Genomic DNA, 11,144 nt, shown 5'->3' with positions numbered 1-11,144 from the left:
GAGACACAGAATCTGAAACAGGCTCCAGGCTCTGAGCTGTCAGCACAGAGCCCAACGCGGGGCTCGAACCCTCGAACCGTGAGATCATGACCTGAGCCGAAGTCGGACACTTAACTGACTGAGCCACCCAGGCGCCCCAATCTGTTTTGTATCTTAAAGTCCTCATAGGCGTAAAGTCATATGATATTTGTCTTTCTCTGACTAATTTCACTTAGCATGATACCCTCGAGTTCCATCCACATAGTTGCAAATGGCAAGATTTCGTTCTCTTTGATTGCCGAGTTACACCCCATTGTATATGTACACACCACTTCTACTTTATCCACTCATCTATCAGTGGGCATTTGGGCTCTTCCCATGCTTTGGCTGTGGTCGATAGCGCTGCTTTAAACTTTGGGGTGCATGTGCTCCTTCGAAACAGCACACCTGTATCCCTTGGATAAATCCCTAGTGGTGCAATTGCGGGGTCGTAGGGTAGTTCTATTTGTAATTTTTTGAGGACCCTCCATACTGTTTTCCAGAGTGGCCGCTCTTTCTTTGCATGTCTTTGAGGTTTATCCGTATCGTAGCACGTGTCAATCCTTGTTGGACTGAGTGGTGTCCCCTCATGACTCACATGTTAAAGTGCCAACTGCCAGTGCCTCAGACTGTGACTGTATTTAGAAGTAAGGTCTCTAAGAAAGTGATTAAAATGAGATCATGAGGGCGCCTGGGTGGCTCAGTTGGTTAAATGTCCGACTTCGGCTCAGGTCATGATCTCACGGTCCGTGAGTTCGAGCCCCGCATCAGGCTCTGTGCTAACAGCTAGCTCAGAGCCTGGAACCTGCTTTGGATTCTGTGTCTCCCTACCCCCTTCTCTGCCCGCCCCCATTTCATGCTCTGTCTCTGTCTCTCAAAAATGAATAAACGATAAAAATAAGTTATAAACATAGATCGTGGTTCTCAGGGCCTGCGCAGCAGCCAGGACCCCAGGCCCGTGGCAGCAGCGCTGTGTGGGAGTGTGTTGAAACGAGGCTCTCGGGCTCCATCCAGGAATGAGATACTCTCTAAGGATCCTTCAGGGTGACACTGCTGTGTTGCTGGAGCATAGGTGAGGATGCGCCCGATGGGGTCCTAGAGCCCCGAGGAGGGTTTTAAGGACACTAATGCCCAGATCCCTTCCCCGGAGATTCCAATACAGTTGATCTGGACTGGGTTTCCCAGTTAGAAATGACTGTGCAGGGGCGCCTGGGTGGCTTAGTCAGTTAAGCGTCCAACTTTCGCTTAGGTCATGATCTCGTGGTTCGTGGGTTCGAGCCCCGTGTCGGGCTCTGTGCTGACTGCCAGCTCAGAGCCTGGAGCCTATTTCAGAGTCGGTATCTCCCTCTCTCTCTGATCCTCCCCCGCTCACGCTGTCTCTCTCTCTCCTAGAAAAAAATATTTAAAAAAAGAAAAGAAAAGAAAAGAAAAGAAAAGAAAAGAAAAGAAAAGAAATGACTGTGCAGCCAGGAACGTAAACCACTGACTCGGAGCAAAAGTCAGGTGCGGAAGAGTCATGTTCCAGATCGTTTCTTGCAAGACTGATGGTGAAGGTTAAAATCTGGGCAATTGCCTGCGCTAGCCCAGTGAGGCTGAAAAAAAAACAAAACAAACCAAAAACCTGCACATTGGAGACATAAATTTGGGGCATATATGTGTAGTGGAGTACTCCTCACAGTGGAAATGAAGGGGTATGAAATAGAGCACTGATGGAAGTTAAACGAATATGTACTTTTTTTTTGACAGCCTGATGCAGGGCTTGAACTCATGAAACAAGATCATGATCTGAGCTAAAGTCGGACACTTAACCGGCTGAGCTACCCAGGCACCCCATATATATATATATATTTTTTTAAGTTCATTTGAGGGGCGCCTGGATGGCTCAGTTGGTTAGGCATCCAACTTCAGTTCAGGTCACGATCTCATGGCTCGCGAGTTCGAGCCCCGCATCAGGCTCTGTGTTGACAGCTCAGAGCCTGTAATCTGCTTCAGATTCTGTGTCTCTCTGTCTCTCTCTGCCCTCCCCTGCTCATGCTCTGTCTCTCTGTGTCTCTCAAAAATGAATAAACAGTAAAAAAAAATTTTTTTAAGTTCATTTGAGAGAGCGAGCGAGCGTGTGTGTGTGCACGGGGTTGGGGGCAGAGAGAGAGACAGGGAGAGAATCGTAAGCAGGCTCTGCATTGTCAGCGCAGAGCCCAATGTGGATCTTGGTCCCATGAACCATGAGATCATGACCTGAGCTGGAGTCAAGCATAGGACGTTTTACTGATTGAGCACCAGGAGCCCCTAAGATATACATTATGATACCATGTATATTAAATTTAAAACAACAAAACAATTTTATGTAGTAAAACTATGAATACAGGCATAGGAATTAAAATTGGCTGATTCAGGAAATAGGAACAAGTATAAAGCCAGTTTCTCTCATACCTATAATTTTAAATTTCTTAATTGGGGTAATGAGTACTGGGGTGTTATGTTTTTTACCTATACTTAGTTGAATGCCTGAAATAGTCCACCTAAAAAGCAAAGGGCAGGACGATGGTATCAATTGCTTTCATTGCGCTTTTTTCTTTTCTTCTGTTTTGTTTTGTATGCTTAAGAGAGTTTTTAAACTCTAAAGTGAAGCCCCGCCCTAAAAGGGAAATCTTGCTGCTCTTTTCGACATGGAAATACAAGTCAACTCTAAATACAAATACAAGAAGAGACGCCTGGGGGTCTCAGTCAGTTAAGCATCCAACTTGGGCTCAGGTCATGATCTCCTCTCAGGTCATGGTCTCCCAGCTGGTGGGTTCAATCCCTGCATCGGGCTCTGTGCTAACAGCTCAGAGCCTGGAACCTGCTTCTGATGCTATATCTCCTTCTCTCTCTGCTCCTTCCCTGCTCACGCTCTGCCTTTCAAAAATAAATAAGCATTTAAAAAATGTTTTTAATGCAAATACAAGTAAACCATAGCTTGTAAATTCTTAAAAAATTTTTTTTAGAGAGCGCTGTCTGAGCTGTCAGCACAGAGCCCTAGGCAGAACTTCATCTCACGAATCATGAGATCATGACCTGAACTGAAATCAAGAGTCGGTCGCTTCGCCGACTAAGCCAGCTGCCCCCATAGCTTGTAAATTCTTACTCTCCTCCCCCAAAAGGTCAGCATGTAATAGTCATCCGAATATTTTTTTCAAGTTAATTTTTTTGCGGGGCGCCTGGGTGGTTCACTCCATTAAGCAACCCACTCATGATTTCTGCTCAGGTCATGATCTCGCAGTTCCTGAGTTTGAGCCCTGTGTGGGGCTCTGTGCTCCCAGGGTGGAGCCTGCTTGGGATTCTCTCTCTGTCTGTCTCTCTCTCTCTCTCTCTCTGCGCCTCTCCAGCTTGTGCGGCTGTCTCTCAAAATACATAAACATTTTAAAAAATCGATAAACTTTTTTTTGGATATTCTTCCATGTAAAAAAGAGCTTCCTTAGTCCTGCACCACTGTGGGGTATTATGCGATTATGCCTGGTGAGTCTGGAGAACAGAGGAGAACGGTTCCCTGTGGGGCTGGAGGGAGTGAAAAGGGGGGAGAGGCTGGGAAAGATGAGGGAGGGGGTGGTGGTGATAGGAGCAGACACGGCGACCCCTGTGGGCTGCAGTGAGGACTTTGGGTGTCTCCGGAGTGAGGTGGGAGCCCTGGATGGTTCTGAGCAGAGAGAAGTGCGGGGACACAAGTGCTCATTGGCGCCCTCTGGCTGCTGTGGAGGGAACAGACTTTGCGGAGAGGTGGCGGGAGCTGGAGCGCCAGACACGGGTGGAGGGACAGTACTGGTTCTTGCGGGGAAATAGCGGGGGGCGTGTCGCGGTGGGGGTGGGGCGACAGAGGAGTGAGAAGTGGACGGGTTCTAGGTAGATTCTGGAGTAGATGGGATTTGCTGTCATATCAGATGGGGGAGAGGGCGGGTGCCGTCAGAGAAAGAGAGGGGTCAACGGTGCTCCAAAGTTTGGGGACCTAGCACTGGGCAGGAGCTGTCGTCAGCTGGATCTCGAGGACTGCGAGGGGACGAGTTGGGGGGGACGCTCAGGAGCTCGGATGTAACAGCGGGGTGAGTGGGGAGCACCCTCGCACCTCCGGCTGGGGGCATCCGAAAGGCAGATGTCCTGGGCGCGGCTGCCGCGCAGTCCCGAGAGCCGCCGCCAGAGGGCGAGCGCGCCCCGTCGCACCTCGCAGCTCCGCGGGGCGCGGGAAGCACCGGCTGTGCCGCTTCTCACGGCCCCTGCGCCCGCAGCTCCGCGCCTGGGTGCGAAATGGGGGCCACGGGGGTGCCAGGGCCCGCCCCCCACCCCGGCGTCCCCGGAGCTCCAAAGCCTGGAACACGGCTCCCACCTTCTTTATGTGCTCCGGCCTCCGCCCCCCGCCAGGCTCTTCCCATCACCTCCAACAGCAACTCAGGGCTCTGCAAAAATGCCACCTCCTCCAGGAGGCCTTCTCTGACCACCCTGGGGGCAGCAGTCCCCGCCCTGACTCCTGTAAGGCACATCCTATTTAAATAACCTAACACTTCAGACCCTGAAATCACCTTATCTTGTATTGCCTGTTTTCTGCCCCTCAGTGTCGAATCCACAGAGAGAACCCATTTCTAGTCTTGCCCCGCCCCGAGTCCCCTGGGCTGGGGAACATTCCTGGCCTCTGATAGGTGCTAAAGGAAAAACAGTTATAATGATGTTAGTCATAGTTTACTGTGTATCAGCCTCTATTCTAAGCTGCTTACATAAATTATTTCCAGTCCTGGGAACCACCCCACCAGGCAGGGAGAGTTCATAACATACTATTTACATCCCCAGCGCAGAAGAGCACGCTGAGCCCCAGAGTGATCAAGGGACTTGACAGAGGTTGCACAGCCAGAAAGTTGCAATGCTGGGGCTGAAACCCAAGGAGCCTGGCTGGAAGTGTCCGATTTTGCTGAATGGAAGGGTGTCCCCCCCCCGCCCCCGCCGAGCCCCTGTTTCCAGACTTGCCTTTCCCAGTCTCCGGTGGCCCACACACCCGCAGACCCGCCCCCCTCCATCCCTGCCAGGCTGGGTGGGGGGAGGGGTGGGAACCCAGCAGGCCTCAGTTTATTTTCCTTCCTGCTGTGGGTTTGCGGAAGTTGGGGGGAAAGCCATTTAAAGCGGGTCCGAAGGGCCTAGATTGCACCCACCAGACAGCAGGGTCGACTGCCCAGGACCCTGAGCCCAGTCCCGGACTGACAGACGGACAGATGTTTCTCCGCCGGCTGATAGCTCTCCTGAGCCTGCTCAGTGGGGCCCACCTGCCCACGGGCTCTGGGAGGCCTGGGCCCCAGGGTCCCCCATCTCGGCTCTGGGCTGCCCCCAATCAGCCCGGGGCTCAGGGCCGAGGGGCCCCAGGCTCCCAGGCACAGCCCTCTGCCCTCAGCAGCTGGAACACCTTCTTGCACCTGCAGAAAACTGGACGGCTGGGGAGAGGCAGCCCGCAGCACGGGCCGGAGGCGGCCCCCCCCGTGTCTCTGCCGCTGGACCCACACGAAGTGACCCGGGAGAGGTGCAGGGCTGTGCCGTTCACTCAGGTGAGGGCGGCAGGGAGAAGGGCAGGGAGCACAGACTGTGGTCCTACGCAGATCTGGGGTCCGGCCGCGCGCCCTCCATCGAAATGTCCCTTATCCTGTTTCCTCCCTTATGAGGCATAAATAAGCCTTTCCTCCCCCACCATGCAGTTACCTCCTTCTATAACCCCCCCCCCAAAGCTGCCTTCCCCCCAGGTCTGTTTTTCCATTTAGTGGCCAGAGGACACCTGTCAATACTTGAGTCAGATTCCCTCCTTCCTCCACCTAGAACCCTCCATGGCTCCCACTCCAGTCAAAGCAAACCCATGTCCTTCCCGGGGCCCACAGGGCCCCGCTCTCTCTGCCTGGCACCTCCCCGACCTCGCCTCCTCCTGCTCTCCTCCTCACCTACTTCACTCCTGCCTGCCACACCCGCCACCCTGCTTTTTTCCGGACACACGGATGTTACATCTACCTCCGGGCCTTTGCACTGGCTGCTCTCTTTGCCTCTACCATGCCACCCCTCCACCCCCAGATATTCCGTGGCTCCTTCTCTCCCCTCCTTCAGGTTTTTGCTCAGGCATAATTTAAACATGCACCACTGTCCACCCGCTCCCTCTTTCCTGCTTTATCGCTCACTGAAGTACCCCTCACCACCTAACATGTAAAAGGGGTTTTGTAATTGCATTTACCATGTTTCCCTCACTAGGATGTCTGCTCCAGCAGAGAAGGGATTATTCTTTTTTTTAATGTTTTATTTTTATTTCTAGGAGAGAGAGACAGCGTGAGCAGGGGAGGGTCAGAGAGAGAGGGAGACACAGAATTGGAAACAGGCTCCAGGCTCTGAACTGGCTGTCAGCGCAGAGCCCAATGCGGGGCTCGAACCCACGAACCGTGAGATCCTGACCTAAGTGAAAGTCGGACACTTAACTGACTAAGCCACCCAGGGGCCCCGAGAAGGGATTATTATGCCTTGTTTGCTTCTGTATGTCCATCCGCAGGCCTGTGAACAGAGACAGGCGGGCAGCGGGCACTCAGTGTTTGTTGAATGAATAAGTGACTAAATGAATACCCGTGCCTCCCTCCTAAGGGCTAATGGGCATCAGAACGGGACAGGTATGGTTATGGGCATTCCGTCAGTGCTCTGTGACAGCTGGGGGAAGTCACACCATGTGTTCACAGCCCGGGCTTTGGTGCCCCGTGTACCTGGCTTCAAGTTATGCCTTAACTCATGGTTTCTGTGTGACCCAGAGGAAGTGGCTTCCCGTCTCTGAGCCTCGTTTCCTTTCTTGGCAAAACAGACTTCACGACAGATGTGAACGCACGCACGGTGCTTGGAACGATGCCCAGCGGGGTGTCAGTTCCCAAGCCCCCTTCGCTCGTTATTCATTCAGCCAACTTTCACCGAGCCCAGGTGACGTGGTGGCGATCGCATGGGCTTGGACCAGCTACCTTGCCTGACTCCTGCCTCAGTTGTCCTGCAGAGCCGTGCACACCGCGCCCAGCAAAGCCCCCCCCCACCCCCCACCTGGGAGCCAACTGCCCGGGGGTGGCACAAAGGGGTTCTTGGGGCCGGCAGCCCCTGCGGCAGCTGTGTGGACTTAGGTGCGGACTGCTCTGAGCCTTGGGGTCCCTCGTCTGTAAATGAGGACAATGAGGGCCCCAGCTTGTGGCACTGTGGGAGGAGCGAGCTCGCCTAACGTGAGAAGCGGGGGGCCCAGCACGGTGTTGGGGCTCAGTAGTGTTCGCTTTTGCTCTGTGCACCTGCTGAGGCTACAGCCACAAGCAAGGCAGAGGAAGGCCCTGTCTTCAGGCAGCTTATATTCTAGGAGAGGAACATGGAAAGAGAGACAGAACTATAAATGACTCTGAGCTCCAGGAGAGAGGCCACCAGGTGGGGACATTTCCTTTGAGGATGTTTCCGAGGAAAGATGCGCTGGAATGGACGCAGGTGGAGGGCATGGCAAGGACAACGGGCCGGAGGTGGGCATGGGGTCGGTGCGCTGGAGGAACAGGGAAGAGGCCGGGCGGCCGGGGCAGAGTGAGGACGACGCGGGTCGCAGGGTGCCAGGAACGCAGGGTTTAAACAGAGAAGGGCCGTGATCTGGGGTGAGTTGATAGAGCCACTTACTTGGAGGGGATCATAGGAGGAATTTTTTCTTTTTCTTTTTTTTTTTAATTTATTTTTGAGAAAGAGACAGCGTGAGCAGGGGAGGGTCAGAGAGAGAGGGAGACACAGAATCCGAAGCAGGCTCCAGGCTCTGAGCTGTCAGCACAGAGCCCGACGCAGGACTCCAACCCATGAACCTTGAGATCGTGACCTGAGCCGAAGGTGGACGCTTAACCGACTGAGCCACCCAGGCGCCCCGGAATTTTTTCTTTTGACGGAGAGGGTGCGGGGTGCAAGTGAGCAAGGGGGAGAGAGAGAGCGAGAGAGCGAGCGAGCGAGAGAGAGAGAGAGCGCGCGGGATAGAAGTGGGACTCACCCAAAGCAGGGCTCAAACTCACAAACTGAAATCATGACCTGAGCCGAAGGCAGATGCTTCACTGAGCCACCCAGCGGGCCCCATAGGAGGAACTTTAATTGAGTGCTTACTGTGTGCTAGGCAAGGGACTAAGGGCTTTCTGTTTANATGACCTAAGCGAAAGTCGGACGCTCAACCGACTAAGCCACCCAGGCGCCCCCCTGCAATCTCTTACCCCTAGAGGTGACAGCAGATTCTTACTGATGTCACTCCCCAGGCTACCTCATCGTTGTTTTCTGCTTGGGAGAAGCAGCCCTTCCCTGTATTAATCCTTTCTGTTCAAAGGGCAGATTGGGGCCCCTGAGTGGCTCAGTCAGTTAAGTGTCTGGCTCCGGTCATGATCTCACTGTCCAAGAGTTCGAGCCCCGCATCAGGCTCTGTGCTGACAGCTCAGGGCCTGGAGCCTGCTTCAGATTCTGTGTCTCCCTCTCTCTCTGACCCTCCCCCACTCATACTCTGTCTCTCAAAAATAAATAAGCATTAAAGAAAAAGAAAGGGTAGGTTGATTTCTCTTTTTCCTGGTTGAACCTCCATAATTTTACAGGTAAGGAAACAGAACCAGAGAGGCTGGGTGGCCTGCCCCAAGTCACACAGCCAGCAGGTGGCAGTCAGGATCTGAATCCGGGCCTCTCACAGTGGGGGATGGGGGTGGGTAGGTGGGAGATTACTGTCACCAGTCTGGCCCTATACTCCACTGGCCTTGCTCTCCCTGCCCCAGGTGGTCTCCCAGCCCGGCTGCACCGCAGTTCGCCTCCGCAATCACCTCTGCTTTGGCCACTGCTCCTCCCTCTACGTCCCCAGCTTGGGCCCCACCCCACTCATCCTTTGCAACAGCTGTGTGCCCGCTCGGAAGCGCTGGACACCTGTGGTCCTGTGGTGTCGGGCGAGCAGCCCAGGCTCCCGTCGGCGGGTGAAGACGTCCACCGTGCTGGTCGAAGGGTGTCAGTGCAGCCCAAAGGCGTGATCTGAGCCCGATGGATGGACACACAGATGTGCGCACCTTGGAGACGAGGGCAGACGTGCCCGGAAGGATCGTGTACGCTGGGTCAAGAGACCAGGGACACAAGGGACACCCAGACAGGGCTCCAGAGTCCCTGCTCTGCTCCCGGGGAAACCAGACACACCGCACTTGTGGGTGGGCTGCTCATAATCACAGCACTGCGTGCCAGGCCCTGTAGTCAACACTGGACACACACTAACTCGTGTCATCCTCGGAGCGGCCCAACCAGACGGGGGTTAGAATCACCCTATTTTAGAGAAGGACACTGAGGTGCTAAGAGGCAGAGCCACCCGCTCAGGTCCCACAGCAGTAAGCGGCAGAGGTGGCATTCGCATCCTCGGCGGTGCGGCACCCAGTGTTAACCACCAGGCTGCACCTCTGCCTCTGGTGGAAGGAAAGACACACTCCCAGCCACAGGGAGGACCGATGGCCCCGCGCAGACCAGGAGACACGGGGTGACCCCGTCCTGGGGACCCCAAGAAACCAAGGCAGGGAGGCAGACGTAGCGGCTGGGGGAGACTTGGGCGCCCCCACCCCAAGTCAGAGGCAGTGCCCCTCCTGCCCCGCCCCCTCGGGTTTCCACACAGCCCCACGCACAGTGTGGGATTAAACAGGAACCATAAAGGTTGGCCAAGCCCAGTCGTGCGTGCGTGCGTGTGCGTGTGCGCGCGCGCGCCCGCGCGCGCGTTCCTCCCACCGGGGCTCCCGGGGAGCGGGAGCGGGTGGCCCTGGGTTGGGGCGTTCCCTCCTTAGCCCGGCACAGGGTCTGCGCGCAGGAGGGCAGCCTGGCTTGGGCCGCTGGAACCAGGGCCCTAGCAGATGGGAGCGTCTGGCACAGACGCAGGGACATGTGGCGCTGTCAGGGTTGCCTCCAAATGCCCCCCGGAGCGTGGGGCGGGGCGCGGGGGGGGGCGGTGGCGGCCAGGGCCCTCTCAGCCCTCTTCCTGCCTCAGGAAGGAAGGCCCCAGGTGAGGGGAGCAGAAGGAGGGGACCCGAGGAAACAGATGGGCCAGCAGGGCGTGGGAGCCTGTGACCTCTGACCCCACAGGCCTGCACAGAGGGGTGGGAACAGGCCGGGCAGCCAGCTCCCAAGGCCCTGCTTCAAGGGCCCTGGGGGGTGGGGGGAGGGTCAGCAGGGGCCCACAGGGGGCGCCCTCCCCCTCCTCCCTGCAGGCTTCTGTGCCAAACCCCAGGCAGAGTCCGAGTGGGCAGCTCAGCCCTGGCACCGCGGGCACCCCTCGCTCTGGCAGGCGCGAGGCGCCTGACTCCCCCCCCCACTTCAGCTGTGCCCACNGGGTGGTGAGTGCTGGGGGAGCGGGGGAGGGGCCAGGGATGCAGGTGCCACAGGCGCTGGCACAGGGGCCGCTAATCAGGTTTGCCAACGCCATCTGTCACCGCGCGAGCATCTGGGGCTCAAGGTGACCCTGTCACCCTCAGTTACAATTATGAGTTTGGCATCTGTATTAAAGCCCGCCAGCCGGCCAGGCAGGGGAGGGCTGGGGTGGGCACGGGGGTGCCCGACAAGGCCCGTCCCGGGGGTCCCGTTCCCAGGGGCTGCATCGCTGCCAAGGCACGGGGCTCCTCCACGCTTGGGGGAGTGTGTGTGCGTGCGTGCGTGCGTGTGTGCATGTGCGCGCCTGTGTGAACGCCTGCGCCAGCCTCCACAATCCTGTGTGTGTCTGGATGCGGGGGGCACAGAACCCTAGGTGTCCTGGGGTTTTGTAATACCTCCGGGCGTGGTGCTGTGTGCGCGCGGCGGGATGGGTGGGGGCCGGGGCTCGCTCTGAGGCTGGATGGGGGCCACGGATGCACATGTGTCCACGTGCTGGGGAGAGGGGCTTTCTTTAGGTGACGTTGCGTGTCACGCTGTAAGTGTGCGGCGGTACATGTGTATCTGCATTGTGTGGTGCTGTGTGCATGTGATGGCTGTGTGTGTTGGGGTGCGGGTCTGCAAGACCCTGCTGAAGCGTGTGTGTGTCAACACGCAGGGACAGCAGCTGGGAGGGGCTCTGTGCAAGTCCCTGCAGGGCCCCTCTTGTGTCCCTTCAGTGTGTCCCCGCCCTCAACAAC

The 11,144-nt window shown here is 56.2% G+C and overlaps 2 protein-coding genes across 2 annotated transcripts in view; one reads left to right on the top strand and one right to left on the bottom strand.

The window, feature by feature from the left end:
* Positions 1–5,054, bottom strand: part of GADD45GIP1 (GADD45G interacting protein 1) — a 9,500-nt gene extending 4,446 nt beyond the window's left edge. The window contains exons 1-2 of the mRNA XM_077765879.1: positions 5,005–5,054; positions 4,115–4,282 (exon numbers count right to left, since the gene is read on the bottom strand). Coding sequence (XP_077622005.1) covers positions 4,115–4,282; positions 5,005–5,054 — 218 coding nt within the window. The remainder of the gene's footprint in view (positions 1–4,114; positions 4,283–5,004) is intronic.
* Positions 5,055–5,246: 192 nt separating this feature from the next.
* On the top strand, positions 5,247–9,038 carry DAND5 (DAN domain BMP antagonist family member 5). Its single transcript, XM_077765771.1, has 2 exons — positions 5,247–5,573; positions 8,793–9,038. The coding sequence occupies exons 1-2, from the start codon at positions 5,247–5,249 to the stop codon at positions 9,036–9,038; spliced, it is 573 nt and encodes a 190-aa protein (XP_077621897.1).
* The last annotated feature ends 2,106 nt before the right edge of the window (positions 9,039–11,144 follow it).

Source organism: Crocuta crocuta, unplaced genomic scaffold, assembly GCF_008692635.1.
Source record: "Crocuta crocuta isolate KB4526 unplaced genomic scaffold, BGI_CrCroc_1.0 scaffold693, whole genome shotgun sequence".
Lineage (NCBI taxonomy): Eukaryota > Metazoa > Chordata > Mammalia > Carnivora > Hyaenidae > Crocuta > Crocuta crocuta.
This window is presented reverse-complemented; position numbering and strand designations above follow the sequence as displayed.

Excerpts from the sequence above, each read along its gene's own strand:
- DAND5 (XM_077765771.1), top strand. The coding sequence starts at position 5,247 with ATGTTTCTCCGCCGGCTGATAGCTCTCCTGAGCCTGCTCAGTGGGGCC. Across the intron at positions 5,574-8,792 it reads GGGCTGTGCCGTTCACTCAG|GTGGTCTCCCAGCCCGGCTG; the intron begins GTGAGGGCGGCA and ends TCCCTGCCCCAG.